The 22,485-nt window shown below is 42.5% G+C and overlaps 1 protein-coding gene across 7 annotated transcripts in view; it reads right to left on the reverse strand.

The window, feature by feature from the left end:
- Positions 1-22,485, reverse strand: part of sec31a (SEC31 homolog A, COPII coat complex component) — a 103,956-nt gene that overhangs the window by 58,732 nt on the left and 22,739 nt on the right. For all 7 annotated transcript variants that reach the window (XM_060908299.1, XM_060908300.1, XM_060908298.1 and 4 more), the window contains exons 4-12: positions 15,896-16,094; positions 15,694-15,789; positions 15,353-15,493; positions 15,113-15,255; positions 14,818-14,917; positions 5,582-5,740; positions 2,271-2,423; positions 1,933-2,154; positions 1,689-1,763 (exon numbers count right to left, since the gene is read on the reverse strand). In XM_060908299.1, coding sequence (XP_060764282.1) covers positions 1,689-1,763; positions 1,933-2,154; positions 2,271-2,423; positions 5,582-5,740; positions 14,818-14,917; positions 15,113-15,255; positions 15,353-15,493; positions 15,694-15,789; positions 15,896-16,094 — 1,288 coding nt within the window. The remainder of the gene's footprint in view (positions 1-1,688; positions 1,764-1,932; positions 2,155-2,270; positions 2,424-5,581; positions 5,741-14,817; positions 14,918-15,112; positions 15,256-15,352; positions 15,494-15,693; positions 15,790-15,895; positions 16,095-22,485) is intronic.

A 22,485-nucleotide genomic window follows, 5' to 3' on the forward strand; every position in this document is an offset into this window, starting at 1 on the left:
GATAGATAGAACTAAAAAAAAAAAAAAAAAAAAAAAAAAAAAAAAGATATTATAAAAAGTATAACTGCTTCTCAGAATTAACACTCATTTTGTCTGATTAATACTTTGTCTATAACAGGGGTCATCAAACTACGGCCCGTGGGCCGACTCCGGCCCGCCACCCCCCTTTGACCGGCCCCCAGCCCCTCTGCCCCCCACCACTTGAACCGGCCCTATGAGGCAATCCCCAAAAGTGGTCATGGCCTATTTTTTTAAATTGCTTTTTGGCAAATAATAACATGTCTGCATCTTGTATTTTGTTGATTTTATCAATTAAAATTGATATTTAGTTATAAAATGAGCTATTCATATTTTCCGAATTTTCGTCATTTGCTCGCGATCAAGCAGTGACAGGCAGCGCACGCGCAGAGAACTGTCAGTGTTCAGGACAGCAAAATGGCTAGCGGTCAGCGAAAAGCTGACAGAGTGCGCAGAGTTTTTAAAGAACAGTGGACCACCGATTATTTTTTCGTTCAGTGTAAGGACGGTACAGTTTGTCTTGTATGTAAAGAAAGTGTGTCGGTTTTCAAAGAATATAATCTGTGTCGTCACTACGAAACCCGCCACAAAAAGTGTGCTAGTTTGCGAGGGCAAACAAGAGAAGACAGGATTCGGAGGATGAAATGCGGACTGGCTGCACAACAGAATGTATTCCTTCGCCAAACCCAGATCAACCAGGCTGCTGTCCGAGCTAGCTATAAGGTAGCTCACCTACTAGCTACCCATGGAAAGCCGTTTACTGATGGGGACTTTGTTAAAGTATGCATGCTTGCTGTGGCCGAGGAGGTGTGTCCCGACAAGAAGGATGCGCTCAACGCGGTGAGCCTCTCCGCACGTACTATGACCAGGCGAACCGAAGATTTGGAGGACAACGTGTATGACCAGCTGAATGAGAAAGCGTCAGAATTCGAGTTTTTTGCTTTGGCCATGGATGAGAGCAATGACGTGCAGGACACAGCACAACTGCTGTGATCTATTGATCTAATTATTATAATTTCACTGTTTTTTAAAATGTATTTATTTTATAGGCCTATTTATTTGACCTTTATTAAATGCTGCACACAAGTATTATTAATATTATTAATAATATCAACAGGCCTACCTACAATTTATAATTTTTCACTCACCTTTGCCAGTGTCAATCACCTCAACTAGGCAGATGTTTCTTACCTTGACAGCTTTGATGTTATTTTTATTAGAAAATAAATAAATGGAATATCTGTGGTATTTCAAATTAAAACAAAGTGTGAAGACTCGATTACTGCTTTTGCAAACCACTAGTAAAGATAAACAAATATGTGCCAGGAATCAAGTGTTGATATAGTAGTGTGGATATAGTAGTGGGGATGGCTGTGCCAGGCTAGTAATCTCTACGACACAATGAGGCCTGCTGGTGGTCATACAGTATTTGTCTGGGTCATACAATTCTATGTTATATAGCTGACCCGACCCCGGCCCCCCATCACAGTCAGGAACAACAATGTGGCCCCCAGAGAAAAAAGTTTGGTGACCCCTGGTCTATAACAACAAGCCAAATAAATGAATAAAAATGCCACAACTCTCCTCCTGACTTTACTTGATCTTTAAAAAGAGCGCTGATGATTATATGAACTCTATTCAATGATGTTATAAGGATGCATAAGAAACACCTTAAGTGCCAACTCCTCCTTCTTGTATCCCAGAAGTTCCAAGTATTTGCCCCGGGCATCATCTTCAAAGTGGACCTGAGGATTACAGGCATTAATTAATTAATTAATTAATCCCTCTGACTCGCCCCGAATGGTGTGTACCACAAATCATGTACGATGAAAGCTTGAATATGGCTCTCTCTTCTAATAAGCATGACTCTACTTCCAGCTAGAACCATCTGACTGCATATATCCAATATCTTACCTTCAGGAAAGCCCAAATAGTCTTCTCAAACTCGTTCTGTGTCGCTTCGATCTTTCTCTGGCAAAATTCCACAAAGCTTCCAGCAGTGAGAGTGGCCTGAAGTTGGTTTGAGCGATCCAAAAACTCTGTATCAGTGACAACCTGGCTAACGTGGACGACGTGGGCCATGGGCTGCTGAGGCGTTGCTTTGACGTTTTCCAATGAGACAAGTTTACCACCAAACTGACAGATGATGAAAAGAAAACGAAACTGGTTAGAGACTACACCAAAGTAGCACAAATAATTACCAATAAATACGCAAAACTTTCAGCTCTGTGATGGATTCGAATAAAACTTACAGCGAAGGAAGCCCCCACTGGTCTACTGATCCATTTGGGTGGTTTCTTCAGTGGTGTGACGGTGCTGTTCGCACTGGTGGACTGAGGCAGCTGTAGCGGGGGCAACGTTTGGCCTGTGCCAAAGGGATCCATGTTGGCAAATGAAGAACTTATCTGTAAATCCAAATCATCAGATCATGAAAATGTGATATAGACCCCTTTCACTGACGTCACCCGAAACCAGAAGTAAACAGACCCTGCGCCATATTGGAAGACCAACAAACTCGTGATTAGGGGGAAATAACGGCAGCGGTATGTGAACCCACGAGAATAAAGTGGAGTGGCAAACGACTTAAACAAATCTGAGCTGTTTTATTTATGATTTATTGGCCCAACAGTAGACTTGAAAGAAACCTGTGTGAGACTTGGCAAAAAACTGGATATAATGGATAAGTCTGTGCATGATCTGCGGACACTTTGAGGTAAGCAAACGCAAGAAATTCAGATTTAAAACATGCTAAATTGGCTCCAAGTTGATAACTGTATGAGCAGCAAGCCTCCCAGACTTCTACAATTTAATAATAATAATAATAATAATAATAATAATAATAATAATAAAGGATGGTTTGGGGCTTGCTCTCCCTCCTATTATATAAATAAAGCATAGTTGTTGTGTAGGCATATATCACAAATGCATATGTATAATTTGGATAAATTAACCTAAATTATGGATACCTTAATAGTAGTGCTGTCAAGCGATTAAAATATTTAATCGCGATTAATGTCGCAACTGTCATAGTTAACTCGCAATTAATCGCAATTTAATCGCACATTTTTGTCACATGAAAAACCATTGCAATTCTCTTATCAGCATAAAAAAGTGAATGGGCTTGCTTTGTGCCAATGTTTTTTTTATTGCAAAGCATAACACGTCTTGACACAGCCACTGCAAAGTGAAACCTAAGCCGAGCACCGGGGCTAGCAAAAGAACCATGAGTGAAGTGAGACAGGTTACACAGTGACGGTAGGCTTGACTTGCTTGATTATAATATAAAGTACACTATTATATTAAGTTTAAGTTGTTCGTTGATAAATATTGCATTGAATCTGATCGTTACTGTTTCAGCTCACTTAACACATTTTGTACTTTTACACTTTCTGCCTGTTGATGCGTCGCGCTGTCCAATCAGAGGCGGCCAAATTTGCATATTACAGGAAGGATTTCTGGGATAGCATTGAGTTTACAGTTCAGAGGGATCTGGCTTCTTTAGACGCTGTCTTCTTAAAACTGAATAAATATTTAAAAAGAGCCAAATGAGCCAGTCTTTTGAACGGCTCTTTTCAAAGAACGGATCACAAAGATGCGGATCCCATCAAAGAGCCATAAATCCCATCTCTACTAGCGCGCCCTGCCCGCGCTGGTTCTTTGGGGGAGGAGGGCAGAGGACTCTGGCTGTGCGGTGCAGTGCATTACAGTCTAGCTGCTATGCAAAGTCTCTGTTCCAAGTTCCTGGCAGTTTCAAAAGCTTATGAAAAACCTACATCATGTCACAGAGCGTTAATCTCGCGATAAAAAAAAAATTATCGCCGTTAAAATTGAGTCAAGTTAACGCGTTAATAACGCGACATTTTTGACAGCACTACTTAATAGTAACAAAAAGTATTAATTTTTCAACTGAAAAGATATATTATTAAAAGGTAAATATCAACAAGATTACCTTGGCCATAACTATGTGTAGGTTATTCTTAATAACAGCTGTAATATCACGAACCAAGCCGCTAACATAATTGTAAGCCTGTAGCCCTTTGTAGGCTTTCAAGTCATCAGCAGTGTAGGCAGTGTTCGAACTACGGGGGTACTCGGGGGATCCGAGATCCCCTGAAACAGACAAGATCCCTTGAAAACATGATTTGGGAAATGTTGGGGGGTCTCTAAAATATTGGCAAAATCATGTTTATTGACATAGCAATCGTGTGTAACGGGAAGCATTTGCATATCCGAAGTGTTGTGTTTCCATCAAAGATAAAATAAACCGATATGACAACGATTGCTGCTGCCAGGTTGGTTGTTGAGTAGCCTGACTGTTTTTTTTTTTCCTTGCGTGTGGTATCATTGTTGACGCGAGGTTATTTTTTGAACATGCCAATGCGGACACGATTTCCCCTGATGAGTTATGACTTCAGACGCGATGCGTGCGTGGAGGTGTGGAGTCCGCGTGATATGTGCGCAAGATAGGCTTCTCATGTGTTTGGAGATCCGCGCTCCGAGACAAGCGCAAGCACCCCCCCCCCCCCGAAAATATCGGCATAGTTCGAACACTGAGTGTAGGCACTGGGTGTAAACAACAAATAGTTTACCGTATTGGCCCGAATATAAGACGACCCTGAATGTAAGACGACCCCCCCTTTTCCAAGTTCATCTTTGGGGAAAAAGTTTTTTGAAGACCAAATGTTCATTCATATAACGCGTATTTATTTCAAAATTCTGTTTAAAATTAGAGGCTTTTGTTTTTCACATTTAAATAGAGGTCATTTCAGTCTCATTTCCGTGAACACTTTTCATAGAAGTAAAAAAAGAGGCTAAACTGCAGGCTACTAGACAAGCCAAATTAAAACATTTAAATTGCATTAATTCAACAAATTTGTCAGGTTTAGATTGAAAGTTCATAAACTTCAGAATGTCAATGCATTAACTTCCCATAGCCTACGGGTATATGGAATAAATTTGCAGAACAGTGCAAATATTTTAAACAATGCATTAAACAATACATTAAGGTTTACAATAATAAACAACTGAAACAATGGAAAGGGTAGTTTGCTAAATTACAGCTACTCAGCACAGAGATCCGCAGCCTCACTTTGCTCACTCTCACTGTCCTCACTTTCACTTTCGTTTTTGCCGGCATTTTGTCTAGTCCGCGAATTTAAGACGACCCCCCTTTTTAAGAGCTATTTTTTACAACAAAAACACCGTCTTATATTCGAGCCAATACGGTACAATGTCTGGGTAGCAAACAGATGGCAGAATTGGTGTCAGGTCCTCATGTTTCCATTCTCCCTTGCCGCGAGTCTTATCATATGGGTCAAACCCATCTATCACAGCCAGTTTCTCCACATACCGTGCCCTTTCTGCAGCTGGTAATGTACTCACATAACCAGAATTATCAGCCATCGTGTCACTTTACTCTCGCTCGTACTTTGTTTTATATTGTGAGTGCATGTACTTGGTCTTTCAACATGGCGCCTAACAAAATCTCGCGGCGCGGTGACGTCATGCGGTAGCCCTCTATAGAGGATAAACATCATGTGACCACTCGTTGCAGTAGAGCTACCTGATCAGCCTGGGCACTGTTTACAGCATCATTATTGCCTCCCATGATTGAGTAGATGCTGATATGGCCATCGAAAGAAGCAGCGGACAGAACAGCTGGATTCCTGGGGCACCACTGGATGTCGAAGCACCATTGAGTGCTCGGGAGCTCATACAGGACCTGGTAGAAAGAATGAATCACACAAAATAACTAAAACTTCATAGATTAACATGACAAAAGAGGCTCTGATCATTAAGTAGCACTGTTGTAAGTAGTCAGGACACTACTGCAGTAATGCTCAAGCTATCGTGAAAGGTACAAGTATTTTTCATGACCAAGAGTCTTGATTTGGTTTGATGGTGGTTTGTTTTTGAGGGTTTCACATGTGTATGGTTTAGTCTATTTCAATCAAACCCTTACTACGTTACCCCTTTATTATGGTTTGTTTGGACTGGTCTGAGCACATTAACTGCACTCGGTGTGGACCAAAACTTCTCTTAAAGCTAGACGGCCTTTCGATTTCATAAAATCGGTGAAATTTAGTTCCCTCTGAAATTTGGTCATTGTGATCAGGGTTTCCCATACATAGACCACTGTGTGGCGCTGCGCCACACAATGGATTCCTATCGCCACACAATCAGACTCGCGATTTTGAAAAAAAAAAAAAATTCCGTTGTGCATCATTCCGTTCATTCATAGTGCTCTTTCTTCTCGTTCACGCGTGCGCACTAGGGCTGTAACGATACACCCAACTCACGATTCGATTCGTATCGCGATTTTTGACCCACGATTCGATACGCCCACAATTTTTTTAAAAATGTTTTTTTAAAGTAGTAAATTTGACTTAACATTTACTTACTTACATTAACTATTTAATAACAGATAATTCAGACCACTGCAGAGAATGAGTAATATGTATGCAAAAATGAACAAATGTATATCCAAAGATTGTTTTATTTCTCAAAATAATACTGTTGAGCCGGAAGCTCTGTTTTTTTCGGTTCTGAAAAAGTCATTTTTCCAAATCGTGTAAATCTGTTAAGATTTTTTTTGGGGGGGGGCTCTCTAACTGTCTCACTCTCATTGGGCCAATGATTTTCTGTGATCGCGGAAAACAGATGGAAATTCCGGAATTTTTATGGTGAAACATGGCTCGCGTGTCAAAATGTAACTGCCGCAGAAGGCTTCCGCCCAAGCAGACATGCCTTCAGTGTTGCCAGATATTGCTAATGTTTTCCACCCCAAAATATGTTCAAAACCAGCCAAAAAGCACCTAAACCTGCCCAATCTGGCAACACTGCATGCCTTTCCGGTCAAGTGATTGTGATTGGCTTGTGGCACACCTAGCCAGCCAATGAGCTGCTTGTTTACAGATTCGCTCCCCGCGTCGCAACCAGAATGGCAACCGCTTAAAAGAAATGAATGCTCTGCCAGTGGCGAGTGTGGACGTTGCATGACTCGCAGAAGATTGTCGCAGGTCGGCGAAAAAACGACTTACTAATAGATATAAAAAATAAAAGTAATTTAAGTAAGTTTAAAATGTAATTTAAATAAAAAGTATTCATAAATTGAAGTTTGGAAGCGCCTCTGTTTTTGGGCTGAGAAGTTTGAAAGGGTGTACCGCGATTCTGCCTTCTTGTATCGCGATACGGATCGTGGCTCTGCGTATCGCGATTTCGATACGCATATCGTTACAGCCCTAGTGCGCACACACCCACACAGAGAGACAGACAGACAGACAGACAGAGAGAGAGAGACATGTACACTAGGGTTATGACTGTGAAAGTGTTTTCAAAATTTCTACTTTCCTGATGTTGCATTTGGTGAACTTTTACTCATATGTTACTTTTTTGAAGTTATTTTTATTGGGTCATGCAAAAACCTCCCGCACCCAACATCACCTCACTTTTGATAAATAAATAAATGTATATTAAATAAATAAAATCATGATTATAAAATTAATTCATTGAAAGATGTGTAAAGTACTTTTATATAACAATAAATTGCTTAACAATTGTTGTAATAATAATTATAGTTGTTAATTAATACAATTACACATTTTTCAATGAATTTATTTGACACATCTTTCAATTAATTTATTTTATAATCATGATTTATTTATTTAATATACATGTATTTATCAAAAGTGAGGTGATGTTGGGTGCGGGAGGTTTTTGCATGACCCAATAAAAATTACTTCAGAAAAGTAATATATGAGTAAAAGTTCACCAAATGCAACATCAGGAAAGTAGAAATTTTGAAAACACTTTCACAGTCATAACCCTAGTGTGCACAGGCCTGCCGTTGCGCATATACCCGGACTGCAAGTCTGCCTGTTAGGCTAATTAAAAATAACGCAGCCTTCCCGATTCGCCTTCCGACCCCTTATTTTAAAAGGTAGCCTACGTCGTGCTCGTGATGAGCTTCATCATAGCCTTCTTGGCTTACATGAAACGGACATCCCTGAGTCAGGCTATAAACCAATTTTGATGCATACAGTAGCAGCTTGACGCGAGGAACCGGCCTTATTGCATTATCCCGTTTATCCCGCTTCAGCATTCATGCAAGTTATTAATAATGGCTTGACGTTCACAATAAATAAGGATTTCCCACTAGCCTAAATAAAATGATGTTATACTCGTGGGGATGCCTCGTTGATGCTATCTATTTTATTATTATTTTGTTGTTACATTATACTATTTATTTCATTTTAGTATTGGTTGAGGTAAGTGTTGAGTTCAATATTTAAAATAAAACCCTCCAGCTTGTTTTTTGCAATTTATTCCTTGAATGTCAACTAAAGAATGATTGAAAGATTGCCACCAAAAAGGCAAAAAACTAAACTTTAACTTAAATTTTAGTGAGTAATTTTCATAAATTTAAAAAGACAGGTTTTCCACCAACATCAAGCCCAGCAAACTAATGGCCTGCCCTGTAATGCAAAGTTGGGTCGAGGAATGAAACCAGGCAGGGTTCTGGGAAAAATTGTTTTAGCTGTCTTCTCTTAAAGAACTTAAAAGAATTTAGATTGTACTGAATAATCTCAAATGCTTCTTGTAGCTTTAAAATAGTCCCAGCAGGTGACTCTGAAGAAAAATACTGTGTGTTTGAACACCGCCCACTGTAAACACTTTGCATACACCCCAATGACCGACTCCACCGACCGCCACGACACCACCGCGCACGATTCCCTCATCGGCACAGTGGAGCACCACAAATTGCTACCTGGTCTGTGGGAAACACTGTGATACATGTTTGTTTCTCTAATATCTCACAAAATATCAGTCCATTCGGTGGCTTGGAAGTTATTTCATTTGAGGGGATTCCAGAGCAAATAACGTGCATGAAATCGCTTGCTTCATGCAGTCAAGCAGACGGAGGAAGTCCGTGTGCGCATGCGCAGGTTTATCATCATCATCTTTTGGGTTTTACAGCAACTGGCATCCACAGTGATGCATTACTGCCATCTACAGGTTTATCTTTGACTGTGCACCGACAGTTCCATCATTCTGTTGCTAAACGAACAGCTGATCACACCAAGGTGCTCGCTGACCGCCGATACTTAGGAGTTTGGTCCTGGGTTTCCTTTCCTTCGTATATAACATAACGTCTTTTCTTCTCGCTTTCCGTTACTGTAGTCGGTCTTTCACGTTTCATTCACACGCTCACGTCCTCCATTTTTCTCTCCTGCTTCAAATGTGTACCCCATAATGCCTTGCGCGAACGGGGAAAGCCCACCATGTGACGCATGATGTAGTATCTTGAATTGGGTCATGGTGAAGCAGGAAAAAATAGCAGAGAATTTAGGGCCACATGGCCTTAAATTCAGTAATTGGCCTATTTAAAAAAAAAATCTAATAAAATCGGAAGTCTGCGATTCGAATTCAGTAGCTTTCGGTCCGCTAAAGAAAAAATAATTGCATGCCGGGGAAAATTATTTTTACGACCTACACTTGAAAAATCCAAAAGGCAGTCTAGCTTTAAACGAGTGTACCAAAGTAAACCAAATATGTTGTGAATGCAAGCTGCTTACGAGATCCACAAGGTGCACAATGAGCCAAAGGTCAGAGCAGACGTGCTGCAGAAATATGGACCAAAAGTGACAAAAACCAGATATACTACACAATGTTTGAGGGCTAGTACTAAGAATCGAGGTTATAATTTATCAGTTACAAGATAGGTGATTTCTGCGATACATGAGCTTACCAAAAGGTTTCACTTTATCGCTGTATTTAACAACAAATAAAAGGGTTTAGTATAAAATACGGAGGTGATTATAGGAAATCATGCACTGACTGGTCGAGAGATTCGGATTATTTCTCGATAACCACCTCGAGCAACTTGGCAAAACGCTGTCCGATCGCTTCGTCACAGTAAGCGAGGAAGAATTACAAATTATAGGAAAAAAATGCTGTTCCTAAAACAGGGCTCGACATTAACAGTAGCCCGATTGCCCGGGGCAACCATTCAATAGATTCGGACAACCAGACTCTCACAAATGCTTGCCCGATCGGGCAACTACCCAAATATGTCAACTTATGTGAAAAACAATGTTTATTCATTCATATTATGATGAAATTCCATCACGATTTGCGATTGTTTGACTCGGAAAGACCGCGTCCATGTTATCATTACGGGATGTTCAACAACTAGCGGAATTCACATTTGCACATCGCGGGCTCGCAATGCAGTTTCCCATTGCTAATAATTATCACGTAGTGCAGACCTGGGCATTTTACGGCCCGCGGGACGCATCCGGCCCTTTGGTTCATTCTGACTGGCCCGCGTAAGGTTAATGAGAAATTACAAAATAAATGTATTTTCTAATTTTACCTCATGCACGGACCGAGTGTGCATTGCTTTTATTTTGAAGTTGTGTTCAACAAAAATGCAATGTGCGCGACATGAACATGACATGAAATCCCACGAAACCTAATCCTGCGATAACTACTTCCGTAATTTGTCCAGACCAACCACAAACTTGTACGTCATCCTTCAAACGGTCCAGCCAATCACATACAGTAGTGTGACGTCACCAGCAGGCGCCGGAGCTGATCTCCGGCGAAAAGCACCAAATGAGGTGATTAGACTACAAATGTGGGCATCATTATTATAATATGACATATCTTGCTTGATATTTGGAGTAGAAAGACAATATTGTGATGTCTTTATTGTGTTTTGGGGTGAATGTGACTGGGGGGGGAAAAAAAAAAAAAGGTACAAACGTTCATATTTTGTTAACCATTGTTTTGGGAAATTTGATTGAATAAATGACATTTTTTGTAAGGCAACCTCGTTTTCTCCACACTCTTAGCAGTCTTAGCAGCTTGTAAAAACAATGTTATTTACTGCTTTATATAAAGAAATACAATTAATATTATGCAGAATTTAGTTCAGCCTTATGGTCCGGCCCTCCACAAAACTTTCTGTTTCTCATGTGGCCCTATGGAAAAAATAATTGTCCACCCCTGGCGTAGTGCATATTCAGTGTTCTATTGGTATGTCCTTCACTACATGACTAATTACCGCATTACTCGCATGGGGCGCTAGTGTCGATGCTTATTGATACAGACAGCGTCTGAGAAGGTTGAATAATAAATAAAAAAATAAAATAAACATTAAAGTCACAAACTTTGGCATTATGTCTGGTTTGGAGAAATTTGGTTTTAAAATAAAGACAAGGAAGAGAAGGAAAAGAAAACCCAATCAAGCTCATCAGTGGATTCAAAGAAACTGTATGAGGTGAAAAGGCAAAGAACTGTTATTCCCAGCTGGTATTCAGAGTTTCCTGGATTGAAGTTGGTCAAACCTGAGAATGAACCTGGGCCACCCAGCAAACTCTCCAAAGAGGATCCCAATTTGGATGTTGAATCAGATGAGCCCAGAGCTAGTACCAGCCATTCAACTGATACTGATAGGAATAATAATAATGACACTGCTGACCAAGGGAAACTGATTTGCTCCATATGCCTGAAGTACCCTGCCCTGGCTGATAGCGGCTCATCCCTAGTGAAAGGCTGTTCCACATTTAGGAAGGATTCCTTAAAGAAACACTGGCAGTCAGTTACACATACCAGGTACAACAACGACATAATTGAACCCAGAAACCAAGGGAACACAAAGAAGGATAAGAAAAATCAACAAAATAAGCTTTTAAGAGGCATTAGTAGAGCATGCGAGTGAACATTGTGTTGTAAGCATGTGTGTGTTTGTGGCATATTCAAAGTAAAAAAAAAAATGTAATATTTGGGCAACCATGTTCTGAGTTCAGGCACCCAGATTTCTACAAATGGATGTCTCAAATTTAACGTAGAGCCCTGTAAAAGCACAAAAGATGCTACGAAGTTTGGTCTAAAACTATTCAAAAGTAAGGTGGAGTTGTGATTTTTTTTAATCGATTTCAGAACGAAGTATTTTATGCAAATCGGCGTAGATAAGTCACAAGTTTGCGCCGAGACATTATTACATTTACATGTTGCGTTTGAAATTTGAAACGAAAATTTTTAATAAATAATCACCTGTGCATTTATACTAAAACACTGATCCACCTCAGACTCGGTGAATAATTGTTCTTTTTTTTTTTTTTTTCACGGTGTGGTTTTCATCAAATCCTGCGCTCTGATTGGCTGGCAAGAGGGTCCGTATCCTACGGTACGGACCCCAGTTACAGACCTCTGGTGACTCGCTCGTTCACAACAAACATAGTAGCAATTTTTGTCAACATTTATCAGATTTGTTTATAAGATTTTTGCCAGCATTTCTCAGGAGAATAGCATTAATTTTATAGCATGGATAGCGATAACGACAGTGCTCACAGCGAAAGCGAGTTTTACTACACTGAGGAAGAAGAAATCAAAATAAATAAATAAAACATTTCAGGAGAAAGCTAAAAACCTGTAACTGTTGCTAACACCGAGCAAAAACATGGCTGAATCCTGAATGACTCGATTTTGTATAAATAGGGGACTACATAGGCGGCAAAATGTTTTTTTTCCTGCCATGGAAGTGCACTTGTATACCGAGGAGGAAGCAATTTGCATTACAGCCGTGAATGAGGATTCAAAATGGCGGCTCGGCTTTCCCTTTCGGGTGCTCTCGTTTTCTGTTAGAATTTGGTAAAGGAAAAAAATATAAATAAATAAATAAATAAATAAATATATACACACACACACACACATACACACAGTATAGGGGCGGCACGGTGGTTAGCACTGTCACCTCACAGCAAGAAGCCACGGGTTCGAGCCCCGTGGCCGGCGAGGGCCTTTCTGTGCGGAGTTTGCATGTTCTCCCCGTGTCCGCGTGGGTTTCCTCCGGGTGCTCCGGTTTCCCCCACAGTCCAAAGACATGCAGGTTAGGTTAACTGGTGACTCTAAATTGACCGTAGGTGTGAATGTGAGTGTGAATGGTTGTCTGTGTCTATGTGTCAGCCCTGTGATGACATGGCGACTTGTCCAGGGTGTACCCCGCCTTTCGCCCGTAGTCAGCTAGGATAGGCTCCAGTTTGCCTGCGACCCTGTAGAACAGGATAAAGCGACTAGAGATAATGAGATGAGATATTTTATTTTTATAAAAAAAAAAAAAAATTTTTACCAGCTTAAGGTCGGTCCATATGGTGAAATACCGTGACCTCTGCCTTGACTACTGACCTCGGCCAGTACTTTCAAGATCTCGGTCATGGTGTTTCACGATACGGACCTCCCAGCTGGTAAATAACACATTTATGGAGTATGTTTTAAGCCAGGGTTTCCCAAAGTGTGGTGCGCACACCCCCGGGGGTGTGTGCAAGATAAAAAAAAATGTAATGGCGATTTTTAACTCTTCTTCTACGCCGTAACGGTTCTGCAGTAGTTTGTGGCTTCATTCATTCATTCGCGATGCTCAACTGGTTGAAATCGGCAAAACTAAATGTGCCACCATAAATCAGGGATGAAGGAGGAGAAACCCCAACAGATAGGGAGGAATCAGGGGCAATTGGTGAGGAGAGAAGAGAGGGAGACGGGATTGCAGCGGATATGCTCCTTAATTGTTGTATCTCTTAAATGCATATGTTCATAATTATCATTGCTATTTTTACTGTTATTATATGTTAACTTTTTTGCAAATTAAATTCATTCTCAATTCATTTTCATAACCTTGTAATGACAGGGTTGTGTTGCTAGTGTTTTAAACGCGGATGAAAATCATATATTTTCCCCATATCCGGCTGGTAGACTACATGCCTCGATGTGATCTCCCTTTGTAATGAATTTGCACATTTACCGTGTTGCAACGTTTTAAAACTGTTACATTTCAATCAAATTCTATTTAATTCAAATACGAGAGCGCATAATACCGTATGTTAAGGTGATTCGATGTTCTCATTCGAGCACGACGTGCTGCCTTTGTTTTTTTTTTTTTTTTTTTCACTTTTGTGGTTTCCTGCAGGTGTGGCAAACGATGTTTATCATCATTTTAGCACGATTAAAGATGCTACCTTTATAAGAAAGCGTGTGTTTTTTGAAACTGGGGAACTGGGGGTGCGTCAATGCATTAAAAAAAAAAAAAAAACTTTAGTTGAGGGGCATTTATGAGGAGACACGGCTTAAAATTTAAGCCGTGTCTCTTCATAAATGCCCCTCAACTAAAGGTTTTTTTTTAATGCTTTATGTGCAGTATTAAAGCAAATCAAACAGCAAAATAACCACAAGCATCAATCTGGATGTCGACTAAAGGCCAATTTATGCTGACAACCCAGTCCCCGCAGACGGTGTCGCAGATAGCGTCTGCGTAGCCCCCCCACCTTCGCAGATGCTCTGCACGCACCTCCCAAAAATTGTGACCACCGCAGAAGCCTCGCAGACAGCGTCGCAGACAAGAGGGCTCTGATTGGTCCACTCTACATCCGCTGTACACGCACTTCCGCTTCCCTACTTTCCCGGTTTGGTTTGTTTTCACGACCGGCATTTTTAAAAACACGAGCGAAGATGGAGCAGCACGAAGAGCGGTTGATCAAGGAAGTGAGGAAGTACGTACATCTATACGACTCCGGTTCTAGTCATTATAAGTAACCGGAGGATAAACACTCCACTAACCACACCCACCAACTACTCCTAGCGATTTCGCGACTTCGCGCCCCCTTGCGTTGTAGCGGTGAATAACATCGCGCACGCCTATTACTCCCCGCTCAACGATAAATTACAACTGTCTGCGAAAGCCTTGTCGCAAGAGCATGCAGAGGCCTTCACACATATGAAATTGTCCCAAGAATCACTAACCTCAGAAGTGTTGGGGTTCCAGCAGAGGATTCGGTTATCTTTACCACAACTCAGCAGCAACTCAGGGTCGGCTAAACTCCAAGCAATAGCCAGAACACCCCTGGTAACACGCACATTATTTAAAAAAATAAATAAATAATAAGTCATTAAATACGGTGTTAAAAGGAAACAATGCAACTAACGGATGAGCTCGGGTTCTAGCCATTTTCATAGTGCATTGAGATAGAAAATAAGAACATCTAAAGGGTTGACGTTGTTTTGCTTGAGAGTACAACATGATATCAAATTTTTCTACCTCGTGTGGTTCTCAAGGACTTTGAGAGGAGAGGTGGCAAAGCGCAGATCCCACATTTGGATGACAGGCATTCGGTCATCTTCAGAGGCTAAAATCAGCTGAGTGGCAACATCTGGGTTCCACGCCAGACCGGAGCAATGCATCTAAACACATCATTTGAAATGTTTCCTTAAAAGTTACGACATTTTCAAACATCTCAAGCATATTAAAGAGAGAGAAAGAGAAGCAGTAGTGACGGACCCTGTTGCTGTGGTCGCTGACTTTGATAATGAGATCATTTTTCCTCAGGTCCCAGATGGAGGCTCTGCCGCTGGGGCTGGCTGAGGCGAGGATGTGCTGCACCTGGCAGTTCCATGCTACGCAACTAATATCCTCCAGAGGCTAATAATAGCAACAAGAACAACAGCCAACAAAATAATCAGGAAAATAAAACTAAGGCTTGCAGGGGCGTGCACGGTCCTTTATACTGATTAAATACAAGAGCGACTAAATTAATAACTCGTGCTACGATCGCTGATTTTTCCACATGAACTTATTACGAGACTTCAAACACAGGAGACGTGAACAGTGTGCGCGCGCACCTGTGACTTCGGTCCTGGAGTCATTGGGGTACTGAAGCTGTTCAAATCCCAGATGTAGATCTCGGACTCATTACCTCCAGACGCGACCAGGTTTGTCTTAAAAAAAACAAAAAGGTTTTATAGTCTGACCAACACTTCTCTCTGAAATATGCAAAGATGTACATGGTATATCGTAGGAGCCAAAACACAGACTAGTTATTACCTGAAAGGAGTTGACATCCAGCGCTCGTACAGGCCCGGTGTGTTTATCACTCTGAGTGATGACCACGTCACTGTCACCAGCAATGATCTTGGAGGGATCATAGAGAATTATGTTCCCGGTCTCTCCTCCAGCTATGAGCATACCAGAGGGCAGGTCCTGATCATTGATGCCATGGGGTCCCCAAACCAGCTTGTGGTATCTGGAAAGAACAGAAAGCATGAAGGACTTGAACCTGTTATTATATACGTTACAGTGCCCTCCACAATTACTGGCACCCCTGGTTAAGATGTGTTAAAAGCCATAAAATAAATTCAATTTTTAAATCGGAGAAGCATAATCTCACACTGAAAATTGTAAAAAAAAAAAAAAAGTAACCTTTAACTCAAGTGAATTAAAAAAAATAATAATAATTATATTTTATATATATATATATATATATATATATTTATTAAAAAAAAAAAATCTCCTTCTCACCCCCGGCGGGGGGGGGGGTGGGGGTGGGGGTGTATCCATGTCATCCTCAAGCTCGGGTCCTCTACCAGAGGCCTGGGAGTTTGAGGGTTCTGCGCAGTATCTTCGATGTTCCTCGGACTGCGCTCTTCTGGACTGAGGCTTCAGATGTTGTTCCTGGGATTTGCTGGAGCCACTCTCCCAGTTTGGGGGTTACTGCCCCAAGTGCCCCCACTACCACGGGGACCACGCAACCCTTGACCTTCCACATCCGTTCCAGCTGCTCTTTCAACCCTTGATACTTCTCAAGTTTCTCATGTTCCTTCTTCCTGATGTTGGCGTCAGCTGGGATCGCCACATCTATCACCACCACCCTCTTCTGCTCTTTGTCCACCACCACTATGTCCGGTTGGTTAGCCAGGATCTGTTTGTCAGTCTGGAAGCTGAAGTCCCACAGAATCTTGGCCCTGTTGTTCTCAGCCACCTTCTGTGGTATGGCCCATTGGGACTTGGGTATTTCTATTCCATACTGGTTGCAGATGTTCCTGTATACTATCCCAGCCACTTGGTTGTGCCTCTCCATGTACGCTGATCCAGCTAGCATCTTACACCCTGCTACTATGTGCTGGACTGTTTCAGGGGCTTCTTTGCACAGTCTGCATCTTGGGTCTGATCTACTCTGGTAGATCCTGGCCTCTATGGCTCTTGTGCTGCCATGATTAGTGCCTCTGTGCTGTCTGTCAGTCCTGCATTATCCAGCCACTGGTAGGATTTCTTGATATCAGCCACTTCCTCTATCTGACGGTGGTACATGCCATGTAGGGGTTTGTCTCTCCAGGTTGTCTGTTCCTCCTCCTCCTCTGCACTCTCATCAGGGTTCTGCTGCCTGAGACATTCACTTAGCAGTTCATCCTTTGGGGCCATCTTTCTGATGTATTCTCGGATTTTCGATGTTTCATCCTGGACCGTGGTCTTGACGCTCACTAGCCCTCGGCCTCCCTCTTTCCGCTTAGTGTATAGTCTCAGGGTGCTGGACTTGGGGTGGAACCCTCCATGCATGGTGAGGAGCTTTCTAGTCTTGATATCTGTGGCTTCTATCTCCTCCTTTGGCCAGTTTATGATACCAGCGGGGTATCTGATGACTGGTAGTGCGTACATGTTGATGGCTCGGACCTTGTTTTTACCATTCAGCTGACTTTTCAGGACCTGCCTTACTCTCTGGAGGTATTTGGCTGTGGTTGACTTCCTTGTGGCCTCTTCATGGTTTCCATTAGCCTGTGGGATGCCAAGGTACTTGTAGCTGTCTTGGATATCACCTATGTTGCCCTCTGGTAGGTCAATCCCTTCAGTCTGGATCATCTTGCCTCTCTTTGAGACCATCCGGCCACACTTGTCCAATCCGAATGACATCCCTATGTCATCGCTGTAGATCCGGGTGGTGTGGATCAGCGAGTCTATTTCTCGCTCATTCCTGGCATACAGCTTGATGTCATCCATGTAGAGCAGGTGGCTGATTGTTGCCCCACTACGGAATCGGTACCCGTAGCCACTCTTCGTGATGATCTGACTGAGGGGGTTCAGGCCTATGCAGAACAGCAATGCATATATAGCGCATCTCCTTGGTATATGCCGCACTTGATGTTGACTTGGGCAATGGGTTTTGAGTTGGCCTCTAGGGTTGTCTTCCACATTTCCATTGAGTTCTGTATGAAGGTCCTTAGGTTCCTGTTGATCTTATACAGTTCCAGACATTCCAGTATCCATGTGTGTGGCATTGAGTCGTAGGCTTTCTTGTAGTCAATCCAGGCAGTGCACAGGTTGGTCTGTCTCTTCTTACAGTCTCGGGCGACTGTTCTATCGACCAGTAGCTGGTGCTTGGCTCCTCTGGTGTTACTGCCAATTCCTTTCTGTGCCTCGCTCATGTATTGAGCCACATGCTTACTCATTTTTGCCGCAATGATGCCTGACAGGGCCTTCCATGTTGTGCAGAGACAGGTAATTGGCCGGTAGTTGGATGGGATGGGTCCCTTCTGGGGGTCCTTCATGATTAGGACTGTCCTGCCTTGGGTTAGCCATTCTGGGTGGGTTCCATCCCTCAGCAGCTGGTTCATCTGTGCTGCTAGGCGTTCATGGAGTGCAGTTAGCTTCTTCAGCCAGTACGTATGGATCATATCGGGGCCTGGTGCTGTCCAGCTCTTCATCTTTGACACTCTTTCTTGGACGTCTGCCATTGAGATGGTTACTGGTTCTTGTTCTGGGAGGTTGCTGTGGTCAGCTCTTAGGTCCACTAACCATTGGGCATCATGGAGTTGCATGGTGAGGAGCATCTTTCCCATATGTCTTTCCCACCTCAGCTCTTGGTGGGTCTGACCGGTTGTTGTTCCCCTGCTGGTTCAGTGGAGAACAGCTTGTTTATTCTTCTGGCCTCTCCTTCCTTGGTGTATCTCCTCAACCGGGTGGCCAGAGCTGTTAGTCGCTGTTTGGCAGTTTCGAGTGCCTCTGGTATGGAGAGTGAGTTGTACTTCCTGGGCGCCCCTTTATTCACCATGTTCCCTTTCTGTAGTTCAGCTAGCTGGCTAACTTCTCTCCTTGCTGCCTTTATCTTGGCCTCTAATCGTCTCTTCCATGGTGGATACTGTTTGTTATGTCCCGAGCCCACCTTGTGTCCAAGCATCTCCATGATTACTGTTGCTGTACTGTGTATCAGCTTGTTGGTCTCAGTGATGGTTCTTGTGGAGATTGTCTTCAGAGCAGCATTCACATCTACTAGTAGATCTTCTGAAGGTACTTGGCAACTCAGCTTCGGTATTCGTCGGGGGCTCCAGGTTTCCAGTTGGGTCACGACCTTCTGTTGATCAACTCTTGTGCAGCTACCCTTTGATGCAAGCAGCTCTTGTGTTGAGGCTGTTAGCTATTGGGGCTTGGTACCCAATCTCTGGTTGTGGGGATGATGACATCTCCCCGCTGACCTGTCTTCCTGGCTCCCCCTTGCCGTAGCATCGTTGTTGTATTTCATTAATCTCTAGTTGTGATAGCAGATTTCGATTATGGATGTTGGAACACTGGGCTAATAGCTGTTTGTTAGCCTTGATTGTGTGTTTCGAAGTATGTATCCCCTCTCTCTGGGATTGCTTGTATAGTAGCATTCCAGCAAATCCGTATTTTCTGTCCTCGTCCATCGATGTCTTGTTCCAGTAGCCCATTTCTCATCAGTTTGCCCTGGTTCCCTAGCAACTGACGCAGACCTTGTTGACCCGGGCGACGTCTGAGCCGGTATGACTCTATCAGTTATGTTTTCACTCATTCCTGAGGTAGGCTGATATATCATGAGGGGTTTTGCCAAAGGACCCTTACTGGATGATGTTTTGCCCCGACCGGGATTCGAATCCCGATCTCCTGCGTCGTAGTCAGTGAGCATTACCACTGTACTATCCAGCTGAGATATATATATATATATATATATATATATATATATATATATATATATATATATATATATATCCCCCTGACTAAGAAATAATTATTTTTCATTAAAAAAAAAATTCCACCTGTTCCACAATTATCAGCACCTGTAACTCCTAGAAAATAAATTTAGTTGAAGCATTTCTGTCATTTCTACTGTGGTTTATAAAGTTGATCAGAGTATCTAGGAACCTTTAATTAGTAATTCATCACATCCTATTTCCCTGGGGTATAAATATGCTGTGACACAGAGGCCTATTTCTCTTATCCACTCTTCAACATGGGAAAGACAAGAGAACACACCATTCGAGTAAGGCAGATGTGTGTCGACCTTCACAAGTCAGGCAATGGCTATAAGAAAATAGCCGCTCGCCTACACCTGCCCATATCTACAGTCAGCGGAATCATCAAGAAGTTTAAAACAACTGGAACAGTGGCAAACAAGCCTGGACGAGGATGCAAGTTTATCTTGCCACCACGCACAGTGAGAAGTAAAAAGTTCTCCAAAGCTCACTGTTAGAGAATTGCATCAAAGGGTAGCATCTTGGGGTCACAAAGTCTCCATAACAACCATCAGGCGCTATCTACATGCCAACAAGCTGTTTGGGAGGCATGCACGGAAAAAGCTTTTTCTCACTTACAAGCATAAACGTAAATGTCGGGAGTTCGCTAAGCGGTACTGGGACTTCAACTGGGACCGTGTGCTTTGGTCAGATGAGACCAAGATAGAGCTTTTTGGCAACAAACACTAATACATCACAAAAGATGAGTATGCGGAAAAGCACCTCATGCCCACTGTGAAGTATGGGGGAGGATTGGTGATGCTGTGGGCCTGTTTCTCTAACAAAAGGCCCCGGGAACCTTGTTAGGGTGCATGGCATCATGAACTCTTGGAAATATCAGAACATTTTAAATGAAAATCTGGTGGCCTCTGCCCGAAAGCTGAAGATGGGTCATCACTGGGTCTTTCAGCAAGATAATGACCCAAAACGTGGCCAAATCTACACAAAAATGGTTCACCAGACACAAAATCAAGCTCCTCCCATGGCCATCTCAGTCCCCAGACCTCAACGCAATTGAAAACCTGTGGGGTGAGCTGAAGGAGAGTGCATAGGAGAGGACCCAGGACTCTGGACCATTTAGAGAGATTGTGCAAAGAGGAATGGTCAAATATCCCTCTTTCTGTATTCTCCCATCTTGTGAAATGTTAGAGGAGAAGATTAAGTGCTGTCTTGTTGGCAAAAGGGGGTTGTACAAAGTATTAACATCAGGGGTGCCAATAATTGTAGCACACATGATTTCACCTAAAAGAATTTTCTTAATGTGGGATTTTTTTTTTCCCCACTGAAAAGAATACACTTGAATTAAAGGTTGGATTTCTCTCTTTTTTGCATTGTTGTCCAATATATTATTTAAAAAAAAAAATTATTAGAAGCCTAAGAACATATCTTAACGAGGGGTGCCAATAATTGTGGATGACACTGTATATAGCGAAAGAGTTATGGACACCTGACAACCAGACTCGTACGTGGGCCTTCCACAAACTGTTGCCACAAAGCTGGAAGCACAGAATGTTTTCGGATACTTTCGCATGAACATTTCCCTTCACTGGAAGCAGTGCTGTAGTCAAGTCACTAAACCTCGAGTCCAATCTCGAGCCCTCAGTGTTCAAGTCGGAGTCAAGACCAAGTCATTTAAAAAAAAAAAAAAAAAAAAAAAAGAGTGAGAACAGGACTCCAACCGCACCATTTGACGGTGGCTGTTTTAGCGCCATTAACATTAGTTTGCTCCTGAACATGACGTATGAACAGGTGAACGCGTGTTCTCTTTACCAGGGAGTGCGAAATATTCCGTCAGAGATGGTTGGGAGACGGATGTACCGTAAAACGCAGAAAGTGCGTTTATTAACACAAGTGAAAAACAATCCAGAATGGCAGGCAAAATCGTGAAACATGCAATAGGTCGAGTGAGACACAAACAGGCTATCGTAGACTCAGCAGAATCAAAAGACGAGAATCAGGAAACCTAATAAGAAAATACGGCTCGGTAACGTGTCAGCAATGCAACTCAATACTTCAAAAAGTGCATGCATTTTCACAGTTTTTATATAGGCGCGCGCTGACTGCGCAAGTCGTTTACGGAGTGTGCGCGAGAGTCCGCTTGGCGCACGCGCTGTCCGGAGCGCGCCCAAGAGTTTATCTGACGCACATGCCAAGGTGTGCAGGTGTGACATTCTTGCTCAAAATTAGTACAAAAATTCATCTCATCTCATTATCTCTAGCCGTTTTATCCTTCTACAGGGTCGCAGGCAAGCTGGAGCCTATCCCAGCTGACTATGAGCGAAAGGCGGGGTACACCCTGGACAAGTCGCCAGGTCATCACAGGGCCGACACATAGACACAGACAACCATTCACACTCACATTCACACCTACGCTCAATTTAGAGTCACCAGTTAACCTAACCTGCATGTCTTTGGACTGTGGGGGAAACCGGAGCACCCGGAGGAAACCCACACGGACACGGGGAGAACATGCAAACTCCGCACAGAAAGGCCCTCAAACCCGGACCTTCTTGCTGTGAGGAGACCGCGCTAACCACTACACCACCGTGCCGCCACAAAAATTCATGTAGGTATAAATATCTTATGCCAAATTATTACAGCTTGTGACAAAAAAAA

Source organism: Neoarius graeffei, chromosome 25 (genome assembly GCF_027579695.1).
Source record: "Neoarius graeffei isolate fNeoGra1 chromosome 25, fNeoGra1.pri, whole genome shotgun sequence".
Taxonomy (NCBI): domain Eukaryota; kingdom Metazoa; phylum Chordata; class Actinopteri; order Siluriformes; family Ariidae; genus Neoarius; species Neoarius graeffei.